The sequence below is a fragment of the Mustelus asterias genome, chromosome 25 (genome assembly GCF_964213995.1).
Source record: "Mustelus asterias chromosome 25, sMusAst1.hap1.1, whole genome shotgun sequence".
NCBI lineage: Eukaryota > Metazoa > Chordata > Chondrichthyes > Carcharhiniformes > Triakidae > Mustelus > Mustelus asterias.
The window spans coordinates 10,587,308-10,607,923 of record NC_135825.1 but is presented as its reverse complement, the minus strand read 5'-3'; the positions used below and the strand labels follow the sequence as shown (position 1 = coordinate 10,607,923).

General features: G+C 45.4%; 1 protein-coding gene across 1 annotated transcript; it reads right to left on the bottom strand.

Moving 5' to 3' along the window:
* Positions 1-857: 857 nt before the first annotated feature.
* On the bottom strand, positions 858-18,479 carry golt1a (golgi transport 1A). Its single transcript, XM_078197895.1, has 5 exons — positions 18,355-18,479; positions 13,862-13,953; positions 10,966-11,144; positions 7,816-7,897; positions 858-1,895 (listed from the first exon to the last, which is right to left on the bottom strand). The coding sequence occupies exons 1-5, from the start codon at positions 18,377-18,379 to the stop codon at positions 1,857-1,859; spliced, it is 417 nt and encodes a 138-aa protein (XP_078054021.1). The 5' UTR covers positions 18,380-18,479; the 3' UTR covers positions 858-1,856.
* Positions 18,480-20,616: the final 2,137 nt, after the last annotated feature.

The window sequence follows — 20,616 nt, the reverse complement described above, 5'->3', positions numbered from 1 at the left end:
AGTCGCAGCAATATATGAGGGTGAAATAGCTTTACGATATGTGGCTTTGAAGTCTGCATCTGAAGGTTATCTCCTGATGTGAAACCTTAAAATCCAAAGCCCAGTCTCGCTACAAATGTTCCCTCCAAGCCAGAGTTGGGGAGCTCTTGTTTGCAGTCACATATGTATCCGGCGGAATTTTCTGGCCACTCCTACTGGGGGGATCTTCCAGTCCCACCAACAGTGAATCCCCGACACAGGTTCCTCAAAAGGAAGGTGTGTGAAGAATAGAAAGCCTTGTTAACAGCGATGGGTCCAAATGATCTCACTGGCGGGTTGTCTCTGCTGTTGCAATACACGCTGCGGAGAGGGTGTAAAATGCCACCCATCATTTCTGATAAAAAGGATACAGGGTGTTGAAGCTTTCCATCTTGCATTCAGCAGGATAGATGCAAGAATACCAAATTTCAAAGGGAGAAACAATTTTTTTTTCAGCGATGCTCAAGTTCTGGACCACCGGGCGACAGTACTGGGTGAGATTTCTCTCCCTCCCTGTGGCATGTTTCGCGGCAGCAGGAGGTGGCACTCACTGGTGGTGGTATCTTATGGTCACAGCATTGTCAACAGAGTTTCCCATTGAACACACCCCTCGCTGCTGGGAAACCGTGGCGGGGATGCGCCTTTGGTGGGAACAGAAGACCCCACTGGCATTGACGGCAGCAAGATTTTTCACCTCACCGGCACCTCCAGGTTGATAGTCATAAAACCCACAAAGCTCAGAAATACACACACAACATGTGGAAATACTTAAGTATTGATTCAATAAAAAGAGTCAAAACCTGAATTACAAAACAAACACTCTACCAAGTCAGATTGTTGAGTGAATCTGAACTCAATTTAATTGAAACAGGTTTAGCATATGTCCAGTGTCTTTGTCTTAGAGATGTAGCAAGGAAAGGAGGTTGGTATTTACAAAGTCATTGTGGTCTGCTGACCAACCCAGAGGATCCACGATGGTGGAGGAGTCGGTGGAGAGGATCGCAACACAGGAAGCTGAAGAAGAGGGAGTGACAGGAGGATAAAAATCAGCAATGAATGTTCCTATGACAGAGCAACAACTTGCATTTATACAGCACCTTTAACATGGCAAAACACCCCAAGGTGCATCACCAAGCCCACATATGTAGATAGAGGTATAGATGGGCAAAGATTTAATCAAAGAGATACGTTTTAAGGAAGGCCTTAAACTTTTAAGGGGTGTTGTGACAAATACATGAATAGGATGGGAATAGATGGATATGGTCCCCGGAAGGGTAGGGGGTTTTAGTTCAGTCGGGCAACATGGTTGGTGCAGGCTTGGAGGGCCGAAAGGCCTGTTCCTGTGCTGTAATTTTCTTTGTTCTTTGAGGAATGAAAGGTTGAGAGGTGAAGAGGTTTGACGAGGGAATTCCAGATGTTAGGGTCTCAATGGCTGAAGGCACAGTAATCAGTCTCAGAGTGGTGAAGATCGGTGATGCACAGGGGACCAGAATTAAAGAAGGGAAGAGAGCTCAGAAGGTCATAGGGGCTGGGTAGATTACAGAGATGGGAGAAGTGAGGCTACGGAAGGGTTTAAAGATGTTGATGAGGAATTGGCGGTCTCAGGAACCAAGCAAGTCAGCAAACTCAGAATGAACAGGAACAAAATGAATGAACGGGAATGAAAGAGAAGATGTGGGTCCATTGGAATAAACAGCTTCACTGAAACATCGGACAGGAGCTGTTTGTTTCACACGGCACTGGCCCAAGCTGGATATGCTGCAGGGAAGCTGTGATAGTGACAGGTTTAACCGAACGATGTCTTCAATTGTTTATTCAGTTTGACAGTTCCTTTGTTTTCACACCAAAGAGCCTCTGTCACTAAATTTCTTCAACATCTGGAGAAATAAACAAGTGTGATGAAATCTTAGAATTGCAATTCCCCATTTGCTATCTCCCTTTCCTGTCAGTTACAACTTGGAGACTGATTCTACTCCCCTTTATCTTGAACATTAGTCTCTAAAGATGAAAGCATCTGCTTCACACCACTTCACAATGTTGAACCATTTCCAAGTACCAATTTGCTGTTGAATTAAGTATATGTTCTGTGCCCCCTCGCGAAAGTGCAACAGAATCATAAAATCACAGAATCCCTGCAGTGCAGAAGGAGGCCATTCAGCCCATCGAGATATCCGTAACCCCATGTATTTTACCCTGCTAATCCCCCTAACCTGCACATCTTTGAACATTAAGGGGCAATTTAGCATGGCTAATCCTCCTAACCTACACAGCTCGGGGCATTTCAGCATGGCCAATCTACCCAACCCGCACATCTTTGGACTGTGGGAGGAAACCGGAGCACTCGGAGGAAACCCCCGCAGACATGGGGAGAATGTGCAAACCCCCCCACAGACATTCAGTCACCCAAGGCTGGAATTGAACCCGGGTCCCTGGCGCTGAGTGCTTGCCACTGTGCCACTATGCCACCCGATTTGGAAACATAGAAACTAGAAGCAGGAGTAGGCCATTCGGCCCTTCGAGCCAGCTCCCGCCATTCATTTTGATCATGGCTGATCATCAAATTCAATACCCTGATCCCCCCCCCCCCCCCCCCCAACCCACCACCCCCATCCCGCCAAGTCCCTTGATCCCTTTAGCCCTTAGAGTAGTTCCGACATTTTCTGCGTTGTTTGGGTATCCGGCCACCATTTATTCCTCAGCCAACTTAATTTCAATTGATTGTCTTGTCATTGCTGTTTGTGGGATCTTGGTGTGTGCAAACTGTTTCTCTGCATTACAACAGTAGCTACACATTAGAAGTACTTCACTGGCTGTGACTAATCCTGAGACTGAGAAAAGTGCAATGTAATTGCAAGTTTAGTCTTTCTTTGCCTGACTCTTGGGAGTGTAAGCATAGATTTTTGCCTTAGTCTGACACTCTCTATAATAAGTGCCCAGAACCCAACATGTGTAAATAAAAGTTATCGGACAGTGCTAGTTTGAGCTCCAGAATATATTTGTTGCTCTAAATTGTGTTGATGGTGATTAACTGACTTGCAACGGCAGGAATTGTCCCTGAATATGAAAATAGATTAGTTTGCCACATCCTCAATTAAAGGTCCTGTTGTATTGATAATATAAATAGAATAAGCTACACAGAAGACAAAGCTTGCGGAAAGCGATTTGAAAAATTTTCCACCAGGGATGTTAATCATTTAAAATATTGCCACATTGTTGAAGCAACTTTGTGTGAACACACACATTAGCATTTTACAGTGCCGAGGAAGTTCAGAGAAGCTGGCAAATTCAGTGTGGGAAATTATTACACATTTGATTTGTACTGATCAATATTTATCACTCAGCTAACACCACAAGAGTGGCACTTCACGTTGACAAAAGATACAGGTCGCAAGCAAATGTCTTACTCAAAAAAATGGCACCTTCTACAACGTGGCACCCTCTTGTTTTGTATCGTCTTAAAGTGTTCGTTTAGATTGTGCGACCGAGCTTCTGAAGCAACCCAAATCTAATAACTCCACAGAGACGAAAGTCCCGTCACCAAGTTACTTTATTTACACCATACATCTGTACACAGCCAACTCTCCAGTTGCTCCCTGCTGAATGCCGGCTGGGAGTCTGACACACCTGCTTTAAATAGGGAGCATGAGGCTCCCTGATTTAACCATCAATTAGGACTCATCAGGTATTTCTTTTGATACCAATCAAGTAAACGAACTCAAATTAACTTAGGGACAAATTAAAAGGGGCAGCTCCCCAAAAGGAAGGGGGGAACAGCCCGAACCAAAAACAAAGTCAAAAGGAAACTTAAAACATTAAATCATAATGCGATTGTCGGAAGACTCATCAGGTAGTTCAAACTCTAGCAAGCCAACCTCATTAGCCTGGCTGAAGTCATCACACCAAGCTTCCTCATTCTACGATTGACGTGAGAAGTCTCCAGGATCCTAGCCAATATTTCTAAACCTTTTATGAAACCATTAAAAACCACTTCAAATGAGTAACTTAGCTTCACAACGTTTTTGAGAGGTGGGAGGTTTATGGGGGAGATGTGAGGAAAAGCTTTTTTACCCAGAGGGTGGTGACGGTCTGGAATGCGCTGCCTGGGAGGGTGGTGGAGGTGGGATGCCTCACATCCTTTAAAAAGTACCTGGATAAGTGCTTGGCACATCATAACATTCAAGGTTATGGGCTAAGTGCTGGCAAGTGGGATTAGGTGGGCAGGTCAGGGCCTTTCAATCATCGGTGTAGACGCGATGGGCCGAAGGGCCTCTTCTGCACTGAAGTATTCTGTGATTGTGTGAACTGAAACTCTGGGTTCCGTAGCTTGGAATCAAAATTGCCAGACCTTAGGAGTCACTTGGACTTTGATTACATACTTCATGCTAGTCCTTAATGTTAATAGGATCAATTGAACCCCACATTAATCACATTACAGATTATCTGGTCACCTATCTCATCGCTGTATGAAGGAACGTGCTGTGTACAAATTGAATGTTGTGTTTCCTACATCAGAACAGTGACTACACTCTAAGAAGTGACTTATCCCTACAGTGCAGAAGGGTGCCATTCGGCCCATTGAGTCTGCACCAATTCTCTGAAGAGCATCCCACCCACATCCAACACCCCCCCTCCCTCACCCCCACCCCAACCCCATCCCCGCACATTTAGCATGGCCCCAATCCACCTAACCTACTGGCTAAGAGGCAATTTAACATGGCCAATCCACCTAATCTATACACTAAGGGGCAATTTAGCATGGCCAATCCACCTAACCTGCACACTAAGGGGCAATTTAACATCGTCAATCCACCTAACCCGTACATCTTTGGACTGTGGGGTGAAATTGGAGCACCCGGAGGAAATGCACGCAGACATGGAGAGATCATGCAGATTCCGCACAGTCACCCAAGGCCGGAATCGAACCCGGGTCCCTGGCACTGTGAGGCAGCAGTGCTAACCCACTGTGCCACCGTGCCGCCCATCAGCCTGATTTAAAAATATGTCGCCATTCCTTCACTATTGTTGGGTCCAAATCCTGCAACCACACAGGCTGCAGCAGTTCAAGAAAGTGACTCACCACCACCTTTTAAAGAGCAATAAATGTTGGTCTTGCCAGCAATGCTCCAGAATGAATATAATAATTACATGCCCTGGAATTAGATCGCAAAGAAGGCAGTGCACTAACCCACTGTTAAAACCAAATCTCTAACAAGTGATCCCCAAAGGCTGGAATCAGCTTGTATTCTCTCTATTTTATTCAGTAGTCAATGTTACACTTTAAAATAATTGTCCACCTCCTTTCTTAGATTGAAAATTGCTTAAAACTTCTGTGGGGGAGTAGCTTTAATATTAATATTGATGATGCACATCAGTGAGACATTGGATTAACATTGCTGGTAGGCGTAAAGCAGAATATAATCAAGCTAACTATTATATTGAATAAATGTGTCTCCTTTAATGATAGCCACAAATATAATTTTAACTGTATTAAGTCACAGTTAAAAACAACTCACAGTTCTTACTTACCGACAAGTTATTGAGGACGGTTGTGCCTGAAACTTAACAACTCCCTTCATGAATATGCATCAGAAACATTAATGTTAAACACACACACACACATACATACTCTCACACACACACACGCACATACACACACATACATACTCTCACACACGCACATGCACATATTCTCACACACACTCACACACACACTCTCACACACACGCACACACACGCACATACACACTCTCACACACGCACACACACACGCACATACACACACACACATACATACTCTCACACACACACACACACATACATACTCTCACACACACACACACACATACATACTCTCACACACACACACTCTCACATTCACACACACTCTCACACACACACACAGACACAAACACACACTCTCACACATACTCACACACACACACCTACAAGCACACAAACACAGACACAGACACACATACTCTCACACACACAGACACACACATACACATACACGCACACACATACATCTACAAACACACAAACACACACAGACAGACACAGACACACTCTGACACACACACATACTCTCACACACAGACACATTCAAACATACACACATACACACACACAATCTTAAACTGATGGTAGAAAAGGCATTATTTAAAATTACACTGATCGTGAATGCAGATTAAAGTTGAAACCAATCTTTTTGATGAAACATAGGCTGATGCATTTAACTGGGAATATTTTTTCTGTGAAGCACTTGCAGCTGTGAAGCAGAGAACAGATAGAAACATAGAAGATAGGAGCAGGAGGAGGCCATTCGGCCCTTCGAGCCTGCTCTGCCATTCATTATGATCATCACTGATCATCCAACTCAATAGCTTGATCCCGTCTTTCTCCCACATCCTTTGACCCCTTTGCCCCAAGTGCTATATCTAACTTCTTCTTGAATACATTCAATGTTTTGGCCTCAACTACTTCCTATGGTAGTGAATTCCACAGGCTGACCACTCTCTGGATAAAGAAATGTCTCCTCATCTCTGTTCTAAACAGTCTACCCTGTATCCTCAGACTATGATCCCTGTTTCTGGACTCCCCCACCATTGGGAACACCCTTCCTGCATCTATCCTGTCTAGTCCTGTTAGAGTTTTATAGGTTTCCAGGAGATCCTGCCTCATTCTTCTGAACTTCAGCGAATACTATCCTCCCCGACTTAACCTCTCATCATATGTCAGTCTCGCCATCTCAGGAATCAGTCTGGTAAACCTTCGCTTCCCTCCCCAGAGCAAGAGCATCCTTCCTCAGGTAAAGAGACCAAAACTGCACACAACATTCCAGGTGTGGCCTCTCACCAAGGCCCTGCATAATTTCAGCAAAACATCCCTGTTCCTGTCCTCAAATCCTCTCACTATGAAGGCCAACACAGAGAAGGCAATTTTACTGGCTCGTCACATCAGTCGATCGGTGTGGCTAGTTGGTAAGATTGCAAGAGAGGCGAAAAATGAGATTTGCGCTGATTTGGGGGGGGGAGGGGGGCAGTTGGCTGGGGACGTGGTGAGAGTCGATTAGCCAGTGCGGGTATCGGGGTGGCAATCAGCCAAGGGGGGGTATCGGGGCAATATCCAGGGGGATGGGGGACTGACAGAAACTTACAGGAACTTTCTCATGCACAGAACATTGAAAGATCTGTGCATGTGCGATAGCGCCCTCTAGTGTGAGCAGCTGGCTTTCTGGTGAGAATAGAATCCATCCATTCCCCCTACTGGCATGAATCACACTTTACCTTTTTTTCTCACTGAGTGCTATAAGCTTGTGTCTGAAAGCTTGCTGAAAAAAAATATGTGCGATTCTCTCCCGTTTTCGCACTCATTTGGCACTTAGAATTTTTTTGGTAAGATTGCCCCCAGAGAGTTTGGGAGAAACACCACTGCATGGAGATAAGGTGAAACATCACCACACAGAGAGACAGATTGGGTGACATCTTAATCCACTCAAAGCCCAATCGCGCCCAAATGTCAGTGAGCGATCGGGGGACATCCCACTGCAAGGAACAGGAATGCAAGACAGCCAAAAGTCTGATTGTTTCACATGAGGGTTACTGAAGTTTCTTGAAAACTTTCACAGAAAAGACATGTAATGGGGAGAATGGAATTCAATTTGACTTCAAATTATTTTCCGCAACTTCTTATCAGTTGCTGTGGTCATATCTCACTGAAAGCAATCCGAAAAACTCCTTAAAACAACACAGTTTTATAGAAAACAAGCCCAAAATGAAAGGAATAAGCGTGACTTACCGTGCTGAGTCCGGGGAATGTGAAAATTAATCCCAGGACTGGAACCTTGGATAGAAATTCTGATACAAGTGGAACTGTGCTCCTGGGAAAACATAAGACCATAAGACATAGCAGCAGAATTAGGCCACTCAGTCCATCGAGTCTGCTCCGCCATTCAATCATGGCTGATTTTTTTCTCATTCCCATTCTCCTGCCTTTTCCCCATAACCCCCGATCCCCTTATTAATCAAGAACCTATCTATCTCTGTCTTAAAGACCCTACTAGTGGAAACATCCTCTCCACGTCCACTCTATCCAGGTCTTGCAGTATCCTGTAAGTTTCAATAAGATCTCCCCTCATCCTTCTAAACTCCAACGAGTACAGACCCAGAGTCCTCAACCGTTCCTCATACGACAAAACAGTTCCGCATTGTAATTAAATGGATTAGAAAACAAATATTTATTATATTTTCTAAATCTGCCTTTAAACATATTTGCATTTTTCTCATTCTTGAGGTGTGAGTGCCAGTTGGAAGATCGACATTGTTCACCCTCAGTTGTCCTGAGTGGTGGAAGTGTACTGACTTTGGAGGGCAGCTAAGAGTCAGCAATTTTGGTGTGGGACTGCAGCCACTAATAGGCCAGTCCAGGAAAGGCTTCTTGCCTGAAAGGACATTATTGTACCAGGTGGGCTTTTGGACACTGCAACCGCATCATGGCCACTTTCACAGACAGCAATTTCTGTTTCCAGATTTCTTTCTAACTAAATCAAAACTCTCAAACTGAGATGGTGGGATTCAAACCCACTGAACTATTATTTCAAGCCTCTGGGTTACTAGACCCATAACTTAATCATTACACCAGTGTACATGGGGAGGCGATGGCCTAGTGGTATTATCGCTATTCTATTAACCCAGAAATTCGACTAATGTTCTGGGGACCCGGGTTCGAATCCCCGGCAGATGGTGGAATTTGAATTCAATTTTTAAAAAATCTGGAATTAAGAATCTCCTGATGACTATGAAACCATTGTCGATTGTCAGAAAAACCCAGCTGGTTCACTAATGTCAGGAAGGAAATCTGCCATCCTTACCTGGTCTGGCCTACATGTGACTCCAGAGCCACTGCAATGTGGTTGACTCTCAGCTGCCCTCGGGCAACAGGGATGGGCAATAATTGCTGCCCAGCCAGCGACAGCCATGTCCCACGAATGAATAAAATAATTATATGCAGGCATGAGATGTATATATTTCATATATAGATTCCTAGAATTCAGATGGCTCCAAAGGAGAATACATCATCTGTTCCATTTGTTATGTCTAAATAAGACTGATGTAAGAAATAAAAGATAGGCAAATATTTTGTTGGAGTGGGGAATCACTTACATACACAATTGGTGAACCTTTGAACCCATGTCCCCAGAGCATTGGTAACCCTCTGGATTACTAGTTCAGTGACTTTACTGCAATGCCGCTATCTTCCTCTAATTGCTGGAAGTGTGAGCTGAGAAGATGGCATGGTGAAGACAAATGGATATCTAGAACATTGATGTCCAACCTTGGACGAACAGTCCACCTCCATAGTAAATGAGATTTAAGCACTGGGAAAGAGGCAGAAGAATGATGGAGGGGGAGAGTTGAATAAGACACAGAAAGAAAATTGAGTGATCTAAAAATTGGGCTGAGGGTGAAAAATGAGAACGAAAAGTGAAAAAAAGCATTTTAAAAAATAGTTTCAAGAATCTCTAACAACGGATTATTATTGGAAACAGGACTCCAAAGTTTCAGTTGTTCCCTTTCTGGACTTGGGAGGTTGACTGAAATTTCAGGGACACAGACTCAGATATTAACGAGGTTCTTACATTCTTAAGCACTAGCCCAATTTTCTGTGTTGAGTTTAATGGACATTTAAAGGGGAAATGTGACAAATTCAGGGTTCAATTCCCAGCTCGGGTCACTGCCTGTGCGGAGTCCGCACATTCTCCCTGTGTCTGCGTGGGTTTCCTTCGGGTGCTCCGGTTCCCTCCCACAATCCGAAAGATATGCTTGTTAGGTGCATTGACCATGCTAAATTCTCCCTCAGTGTACCCGAACAGACACCAGAGTGTGGTGACTAAGGGATTTTCACAGTTACTTACCAGCCTCCCATCCACTGGCTCTGTCTACACTTCCCGCTGCCTCGGCAAAGCAGCCGGCATAATTAAGGATCCCACGCAACCCGGACATTCTCTCTTCCACCTTCTTCCGTCGGGAAAAAGATACAAAAGTCTGAGGTCACGTACCAACCGACTCAAGAACAGCTTCTCTCCTGCTGCTATCAGACTTTTGAATGGACCTACCTCGCATTAAGTTGATTTTTCTCTACACCCTAGCTATGACTGTAACTGTCTCGTTTCCTTCTCTATGAGCGGTATGCTTTGCCTACATAGCGCGCAAGAAACAATACTTTTCACTGTATGTTAATACATGTGACAATAATAAATCAAATCAAATCAAAATCAAAATTCATTGAAGTATTAACACAAGCCTACTTGTGACACTAATAAATAAACTTAAACTGTAGTCTGATCTCCAGCCTCCAGGGAGTGGAAGAGAAGAGATTATTAAAATAAAAAGCAGAGAAACTTCCTTAATGCTCTTTTAACGATCTTCGAATAGAGAACTGGACACAAATGCCTACATTATTGAGTGATTTCTGTTTTTTAAATACAGTGGCCTTGAAATAACATTAAAACCAATGGAAAGACAGTATGGATAACCTGACTCACAACATTGGCTCTATTCTCTCTCCACAGATGCTGCCAGACATGCTGAGATTTTCCAGCATTTTCTGGTTTTGTTTTAGATTCCAGCATCCGCAGTAATTTGCTTTTATTGAAACCAATGAGTTTGTCTAAAATCTTTGGCCATTGCTTCAGCAGAGAGGTAATAAACGAAATTGCATATAGCAACTAGGGGATTTTCAGAGTAACTTCATTGCAGTGTTAATGTGACACTAATAAATAAACTGAACTGAAACACCCATAAGGAGACCAATGGTGAACTGCTGCTTTTCAGAGGCTGATGGTAGAGCTAGGGGTATCTTTGTGGAGCTTTGCAAGTTTCTGTCGAGCCGCTTGAACCCTTAATAAGCCTTCCCAACCCAAGCATGTTGAACTGGAGTGAGCCTTACTTGAAAAGTAGATAACTTCCATAGCTTTCACACAGCATGCCCACTGCGGGCCACCTGAGCAGAACCAGCAGAATCCCAGCCAGGAAGAAACTTGAACCTTTCACCTTCTGCCTCTGGAAGAAGAACCGAAATGTGTTCTGCAGCCCGGTGATGAAGGGAAGGCCGGATACAAAGAGAATCTGAAGGATGGAGAAGAAAAGCAATCAGGACTCAGCACTGCAGTATTGTTGTGATAACCCCCCACAAGGTCCATGTGGAATCACTGATTGATCTCCCTGTGGGGCTCACTGAGTTTGAGTCCCCTGGTAACAGGCAGTGGTCTTCCCAGCTGGAACTCATTAACAGAACATTTTATGAGGGATGGCACGGTGACCTAGTGGTTAGCACTGCTGCCTCACAGTGCCAGGGACCTGGGTTCAATTCCGGCCTCAGGTCACTGCTTGTGTGGAGTTTGCACATTCTCCCTGTGTCTGCGTGGGTTTCCTCCGGGTGCTCCGGTTTCCTCCCACAGTCCAAAGATGTGCGGGTTAGGTTGATTGGCCATATTAAATTGTGTCAAGGGGATTAGCAGGGTTAATGTGTGGGGTTATGGGAATAGGGCCTGGGTGGGATTTTAGTTGGCGCAGACTCAATGGGCTGAATGGCCTCCTTCTGCATGTAGGGAAACTATGTGGATTTTATAGGGCAGGCCCAAGATTGGGACTGCTGAACTGTAGTCCAAGGCAGGGGCTAGTGTGTGTACATCACGGTAATAATTTTACTTTGTATTCTGGAATAAACTTTGTTCCTTTCCAGTCGGGCTTCCTGAGTCGATCACAATATTGATTAAAGATGGTATTACAGTGATGGAGAGAGCAGATGTTCCAGAGGGGTTAAGGATGGAATCTCTCTGGCTCGAGGCAAGGAATGAAAAATGTGCAATAACATTGATAGTTGTAGAATATACAGCACCAACTAGTGGAAGGGGTGTAGAGAAACAGATTTGCAAAGAAATTATAGAGAGGTGCAAGAATTATAGAATAATTATAATGGGGGGGGACTTCAATTATCCAAATATAGGCTGGATAGGAATAGTGCAAAGGGACAAGGAGGACGAGAGTTCTGGGAATGTGTTCAAGATAATTTTCTGCAGCAGAATGTGTCCAGTCCAATGCGAGGGCAGGCCTTGTTGGACCTGTTTATGGGGAATGCGTTGGCCCAAGTGGGTCAAATATCAGTGGGAGAGTACGTAGGGGACAGTGGCCATCCTATCATAAGGCTTAGGTTGACAATGGGAAAGGACAAGGAACAATCCAGAGCAGGGATAATTAACTGGGGGAAAGTCACCTTCGATGGGGTGAAAATACGTCTTGAGTCGAGTGAGTTGGAATCAAATGTTGGCGGAAGACGATGGCTGAACAATGGGCATCTTCAAAGAAAAATTATTGCAAAAAATGTCAAGGTTTACTTCCTTGAAGGGGAAAGGTAGGACAAATAATTCCAGAGCACCCCGGCTGACGGGAGAGATAGAGGTGGAGATGAAAAGGAAGAAGAGCGCGTAGGACAGATGTCAGAAAAGACAGTGGAGAATCAGGCTGGATGTAGAAAGACCAGAGGGGAGTGAAAAAACTAATAAGAAAAGCAAGGAGAGAGCATGAAAAGAGACTGGCAGTTAACATAAAAGGGAATCCCAATGTCTTTTATAAGCATGTAAATAATAAAAGGGTGTTAAAAGAAAGAGTCGGGCCAATTAGAGGTAAGAATGGGTGACTTCAATTGTATTGGGTGTTGGTGAGACTACATCTGGATTATTGTGTCCAGTTTTGGTCTCCTTATTTGAGGAAGGATGCGGTGGCATTGGAGGCAGTTCAGAGGAGGTTCACCAGATTGATTCCAGGGATGAAAGGATTAGCGTATGAGGAGAGATTAAACAGTTTGGGCTTGTACTCGCTGGAGTTTAGAAGAGATTGTATTTGCAATATTAAACTAATCTACAAAACAATAGACAAATGATTTGGGTGGCATGGTGGCGCAGTACCTAGCAGTGCTGCCTCACAGCGCCAGGGACCTGGGTTCAATTCTGGCCTCAGGTCACTGTCTGTGTGGAGTTTACACATTCTTCCCATGTCTACATGGGTTTCCTCTGGGTGCTCTGGTTTCCTCCCACAGTCCAAAGGTGTGTAGATTAGGCTGATTGGCCATGCTAAATTGTTCAAAGTTTAAAGTTTATTTATTAGTGCCACAAATAGGCTTACATTGACATTGCAATGAAGTTACTGTGAAAATCCCCTGGTCGCCACGCTCCGGTGCCTATTCGGGTACACTGAGGGAGAATTTAGCATGGCCAATGCACCTAACCAGCACGTTTTTCAGTCTGTGGGAGGAAACTGGAGCACCTGGCGGAAACCAACCCAGATACGTGGAGAACGTGCAGATTCCGCACAGTGACCCAAGCCGGGAATTGAACCCGGGTCCCTGGCGCTGTGAGGCAGCAGAGCTGACCATTGTTCCTGGGTATCCAAAGATGTGTAGGTTAGGGGGATTAGCGGGGTAAATGCGTGGTGTTACAGGGATAGGGTGGATGGTGGGCCTGGTTAAGATGCTTTGTCGGAGTGTCAGTGCAGACTCAATGGGATGAATGGCCTCCTTCTGCACTGTAGGGATTCTATTCTATGATTCTAATCATCAAATACATATTTACTGTGGAATTTATTTTATCTATCTTAGTATAGCCTAAATAACTGGCATAAAATTAGTATTAAACTAATCTTTTACATTTTCTATTTAAGCTGGAATTCTGAACTGTCAGGTTGCATCATCACTCAATTATGCTCCTGTCGAGATTCTTCTATGAACTGTCAACTCCGAGAACCCTTTCAACTCCTCAAAACCCACACAATTTACGGAGAATACTCACGTTTCCAAATGCAAGGAGAACTCTGTCAAAATACAAGAGGATACCAAACAGGAGGAAAAACACTCCGAAGCCCATCAGTCCTGCTCCAATCCCTACAAAGATAAATCACATCCATTTGAAAGATTCACTGCTGCATTTTTGGAAAGTCCTTAATCGGCAGACATCTTTTCTTTAAATCCAGTCGCTTTCTGTGGTAGAAAACTCATGCCCAGCTGTCGATCTAAGCAGCAACTACAGAGTCATATTGGTAGCAATCTGCACACTCAGTACATGTCCTCGAAAAATCACCTGTGATTTGATTTGATTTATTATTGTCACATGTATTAACATACAATGAAAAGTATTGTTTCTTGTGCGCTATACAGACAAAGAATACCATTCATAGAGAAGGAAACGAGAGAGTGCAGAATGAAGCGTTACAATCATAGTTAGGGTGTAGAGAAAAATCAATTAGTGCGAGGTAGGTCCATTCAAAAGTCTGACGGCAGCAGGGAAGAAGCTGTTCTTGAGTCGGTTGGTATGTGACCTCAGCCTTTTGTATCTTTTTCTCAAAGGAAGAAGGTGGAAGAGAGAATGTCCGGGGTGCGTGGGGTCCTTAGTTATGCTGGCTGCTTTGCCGAGGCAGCGGGAAGTGTAGACGGAGTCAATGGATGGGAGGTTGGTTTGCGTGATGGATTGGGCTACATTCACGACCTGTTGTAGTTCCTTGCGGTCTTGAGTAGAGCAGGAGCCTCTGCGCACCAAGGATCAACGTAGTAAGGGTATCAGTTTGGTCCATGTTCAAAGAGTGGTTGCAGTGCTTTCGTGGCACTACCATCTCAAATCTCTGTGTGTGCCGTGCCTTTCTTTATGTTGCTCTTGTGACATGGTTGATGCCAGCAAGCCTGGCATCTATTCTCCATTTCCAGTTGGCCTGGAAACTTTAAGTGGTGCTGGTATCTCAGTTTGAAGCACTTTGTGTTCATTGTCTCTTTATAGAATCCCTACACTGTAGAAGGAAGCCATTCAGCCTATTGAGCCTGCACTGACTCTCCGTCGAGGATCCCGCCCAGGTTCTTTCCCATAACCCCATGTAATGCCCCTAAACTACACATCTTGGGTCACTGAGGGGCAATTTAGCACGGCCAATCTACCTAACCTTCACATCTTTGGATTGTGGGAGGAAACCGGAGCACCCGGAGGAAACCCATGCAGACACATGGAGAATGTGCAAATTCCACACCGACAGTGACCCAAGGCTGAAATTGAACCCGAGTCCCTGGCACTGTGAGGCAGCAGTGCTAACCACTGTGTCACCGTGCCACCCTTGTCCTCCTATATTGGTATTAGATGAGGAATTCTAGATGTCTGAGTAAACAACCACCAAGGAATGATGATATAGAGGAACAGTAAGTTACATTTAACTAGCACCCATTAATATAGTAAAATGCCCCAAGGCGCTTCACAGGAGCAGTATCAAGATGTTGTAAGATATTAGAACAGGTGACCAAATATTTGGACATAGAAATAGGTTTGGAGGAATGTCCTAAAGGAGGAGAGAGTTATAACCAGGTGGAGAGGTTTAGGGAAGAAATTCAAGAGATTAGGGCTCAGGCAGCAGAAAGCATGGCCGCCAATGCTAGCGCGTTTAATATGGAGGCTGCACAAGCCCCAGAGTTATTGAAGGCACCCCCCCAGAAATTTCAGAGCGTTGTCGGGCTGGAGGAGGTTCCAGAGATAGAGAGGGGCGAGTCCTTGGAGGGATTTGAAAACAAGGATGCGAATTTTAAAACTGAAGAATTGTCAGACAAGAGACCAAATCCCGTCGGCAAACACGGAGATAAGAGAGGTGAGTGGACTTGGTGCAACATGTCTAGTGCAGGGTGACTGGTGACCTGGGAGCAGTGTGGAGTTTGGAGCTAGCCAGGATTTTACAGCACCCCCTCCCCCTCCCCCAACCACGACCTGTCATCCACCCCCCCCCCCCACCCCCCCACCCCCTATCATCCTAGAGTAAGGAGCAGTTGTTCCCCTTGGTTGAAAGGTCAATCACGAGGAGACATAGCGCCGGATGTCAGCACCCATATCTATCCATTTCCATGCCCCTTCCCCCCAGCTCCCCTCGCAAGTATTATTAAGCTCAAACAACAGTTGCTGAATTTATGGACAGCAGGGTGGCACACTGGTTAGCACTGCTGCCTCATAGCACCAGGGACCCAGGTTCAATTCCAGCCTTGGGACACTGACTGTGTGGAGTTTGCACATTCTCCCCATGTCTGCGTGGGTTTTCTCCGGATGCTCCAGTTCCGTCCCACAATCCAAAGCTGTGTGGGTTAGGCTGATTGGCCATGCTAAATTGCCCCTTAGTGTCAGGGGGATTAGCAGGGTAAATATGTGGGGTTACAGGAATAGGGTCTGGGTGGGATTGTGGTCAGTGCAGACTCGATGGGCCGAATGGCCTCCTTCTGCGCTGTAGGGATTTTACGATTCTAAGCAGGAACACAAGGGAGAAAGGAATGGAAGGATAAGCAGAGAGGGTTAGATGGGAAATGCACATGGAAACAAGGAAAGAAATCTTTTAAGTCCAACAGTTTATAAATCACACCACTTGGTAAAGCACAAAGCAGGCGGGAGCTTCTAAAAATTAGTTTATGGTACAGGTGTGTGGCTGGACAAGGCCAGCATTTGTTGCCCGTCCCTAATTATCCTTTGAATTGAGTGGCTTGCTAAGCCAATTGGCAGTTAAAGGCAATTTCTTAACTGTAGGTCTGGAGTCACGTGTAGGCCAGGCCAGTTAAGGACAGCAGATTTCCCCTTCCCGATGGGGCATTAGTGAATAAAACGCAGTTTTACAACAATCAATGGTTACCATTACTGAGGCTAGCGTTATATTCCTAATTTTATCAATTGAATTTAAAATTCCATCCACTGCTCCTGTGGGATTAGAACCCACGTTGCTGGAACATTAGCCGCTGGATTGCCAGCCCTGAGACATTGCCATTATAACATCATCCCCCTTGAAGAGTCATACAGCGCAGAAAAGACCCTTCGTCTCATTGAGTTTACACCGACAATAACTACCACTAAAGGCGCGTTAGTCCCCTTTTCCTACACTTGTCCCATATCCTTGAATGTTATGATATTTCAAGTGCTCATCCAAATGTTTTTTAAAGGTTTTAAGGTTTCCAGCCTCCACTACCTTCCCAGGCAGTGCATTCCAGATTCCCACCATTCTCTGAGTGAAAAGGTTTTTCCTCCAATCCCCTCTGAATCTCCTGACCCTTACCCTAAAGCTATGTCCCTCGTGATTGACCTTTCAACCCAGGGGAGCAGCTGCTCCCTACTCATCCTGTCCATATCCCTCATAATCTTATACACCTCATTCATGTCCCACCCTCACCCTTCTCTGCTCTAAAGAAAACAATCCAAGCCTATCCAGTCTCTCCTTATAGCTCAAATGCTCCATCCCAGGCACTGGATCCCAGGCACGGCACGGTGGCACAGTGGTTAGCATTGCTGCAACACAGCGCCAGGGACCCGGGTTCAATTCCCGACTTGGGTCACTGTCTGTGTGGAGTTTGCACATTCTCCGGTTTCATAGAATCCTACAGTGCAGGAGGAGGCCATTCGGCCCATCGAGTCTGCACTGACAACAATCCCACCCAGGCCCTATTCCCATTACCCCATGCATTTACCCTGCTAGTCCCCCTAACACTAAGGGGTAATTTAGCATGGCCAATCCACCTAACCCGCACATCTTTGGACTTTGGGAGGAAACCGGAGGACCCAGAGGAAACCCACGCAGACACGGGGAGAATGTGCAAACTCCACACAGACAATCACCCGAGGCCAGATTTGAACCCGGGTCCCTGGCGCGGTGAGGCAGCAGTTCTAACCACCGTGCCACCGTTCCACTCTTTCCTCCCACATTCCAAAGATGTGCGGGTTAGGTGGATTGGCCTTGCTAAATTGCCCCTTAGTCAAGGGGACTAGCTAGGATAAGTGCATGGGGTTATGGGGATGGGGCCTGGGTGGGATTGTGATCGGTGCAGACTAGATAGGCCGAATGGCCTCCTTCTGCACTGTAGGATTCTATGATTCTATGTCTCTGAACCTCCTCTGTACCCCCTCAAGTGCAATCACATCCTTCCTATAGTGAGGTGACCAGAACTGCACACAGTACTCCAGCTGTGGCCTAACCAATGCTCTGTACAATTGTAACATTACCTCCTTACCCCTATACTCTACACATGACTGATGACAGCAAGTGTCCCATATGCCTTCTTAACTATCCTATTCAGCTGCTCTGTGAGCTCTACAGCAGTAACCAGTACATCCGTTCTTATATTGGTGAATTCCGACCTAAACGTTCTAACAGGCAGATTGCCAGGTTACTGACTGTTGATCTAACTCAGAGCACAAATCAATACCTCTGGAGGCGCTCAGTCATTTACCCATCCACAGCCTTCCACGACCCCCCCTGTGTACCGTACCTCTCCCGTTCCATTACTTACTCTGCGTGTCAGTTAAGGAAATCATTTTCTTTAAATCTATTTTTTTGTTAAAGTACAAAATACAATTAATATTTAATCCAAATCCTGACTGCCTCCCAGGTGCGCTCGGTGAATCGTTGCAAAATGTGACCCTTGGTTCGAGCAATCAGTCTGATTTCATGTGGAAGTATCAGTAAATGTAGCCTGAGGGAGCGTGGTGAAAGTCCATCCCACTATCCCAGACGTAGAAACTTCAGTGCTGCTTGCAATTCAGAACGCTAATCATAAAACCAGTCAATGGCCAGTGACACACAGTCAGCGAGGAGATCAAATACGTGGGATTCCAGGGATAGGGCGTGGGTGGGATAGTTGTTGGTGCAGGCTCGGAGGGCTGAATGGCCTCCTTCTGCACTGTAGAGATTCTATGGTTCTATGATTTTTTTAATTCATTCGTGGGACATGGGCATCGCTGGGTGGCCAGCATTTATTGCCCATCCCTAGTTGCCCTTGGAGGGCAGTTGAGAGTCAACCACATTGCTGTGGCTCTGGAGCCACATGTAGGCCAGACTAGGTAAGGACGGAAGATTTCCTTCCCTTAAGGACATTAGTGAACCAGATGTGTTTTTCCAACAATCGACAATGGTTTCATGGTCATCAGTAGATTTTTAATTCCAGATATTTTTTATTGAATTCAAATTCCACCATCTGCCGTGGCGGGATTCGAACCTGGGTCCCCAAAGCATCAGCTGGGTTTTTGGATTAATAGCCCAGCGATAATACCCCTAGGCCATCGCCTCCCCACTGTGGTCATGGTATGGTTTCAATCTGTTTTATTTTCTGAAAGAAAATGCGCACAAAATCCAATTTTACTGCAACACACTCAGGACTTTGAGCGTAAACAGTAACGCATTACTAATGCTGTTCGCCAATTACAATGCCAGGGGAACAATATCAATTGGCTCATTTACTCCAACTTGCTGTTATTTTAGGAGCAAAATCTGGGCCATTATATTTCTTCAACAATTCATGGCGAGCCCTTCCAAAGCGATGACAGCCCAAAGGGACCTCTAGTGGCCAAAACTACTTTAACTAATTGAGTTACAACACAGAACCAGACCCACGGGAACCTTTATAAAGAATTGTAACTAACATCAACGTCCATATCTATCCATTCTACTCCAGTATTACTCAACTCAAACAGCTGTTACTGAATTTAAGGAGAAGCTAAGCAGGAACATGAGGAGAAGGGAACAGAAGGATATGCAGAGAGGGTTAGAGAGGAGACGCACATGGAGCATAAACAGCAGCCGGAGACATTTAAGTCACAGGCCTATGTCTGCGCTGTAAATTCGATGTAGATTCGGTAGTTATCGCTGGCTTTTCTTTATGTCTATTGGAGGAGCTGTTTTTCGGATGAGATGCTGAATCGAGGTCCAACCTGACCTCCCAAGTGGATGTAAAAGATCTCACAACACCAGGTTAAAGTCCAACAGGTTTATTTGGTAGCAAATACCATAAGCCTGCTTACCCCAGTCCAACGCCGGCATCTCCACATGATGTAAAAGATCCCATGGCATTATTCAGTCGGCAGCACGGTGGCACAGTGTCTAGCGCTGCCTCCTCACAGCTCCAGGAACCCGGGTTCGATTCTGACCTTGGATGACTGTCTGTGTGGAGTTTGCACGTTCTCCCCGTGTCTGCGTGGGTTTCCTCCGGGTGCTCCGGTTTCCTCCCACAGTCCAAAGATGTGCAGGTTAGGTGGATTGGCCAAGCTAAATTGCTCCTTAGTGGCCCAAGATGTGTAGGTTGGATGGATTAGCCATGATAAATGTGTGGGGTTACAGGGATAGGGTGGGGAAGAGGTACTGTACAAGACACTGGGTGGGATTTTACAGCCTTGCTCGAGTGAGAGCGGAAATTCCCGCCAGGGATCAATGGACATTTCTGTTGTCCGCCCCTCACCCGCTCCGATTCCATGGCGGGTGGGGTGGTAGAATTTCAGTGACTGGGCTAGGGAGTCGGTGCAAACTTAATGGGCTGAATGGCCTCTTCTACACTGTAGAGATTCTATGATTCTATGTTGAAATAGATGAGGGGAATCATCCCTTAATTGTCAGTACAGGAAGTACATTATCTGGTCACCAATATGTCGCTGTTTGTGGGATCTTGCTGTACACAGATTGGCTGTCATATTTGGGCGGCACGGTGGCACATTGGTCAGCACTGCTGCCTCACCGTGCCAGAGACCTGGATTTGATTCCTGGCTTGGGTCACTGTCTGTGT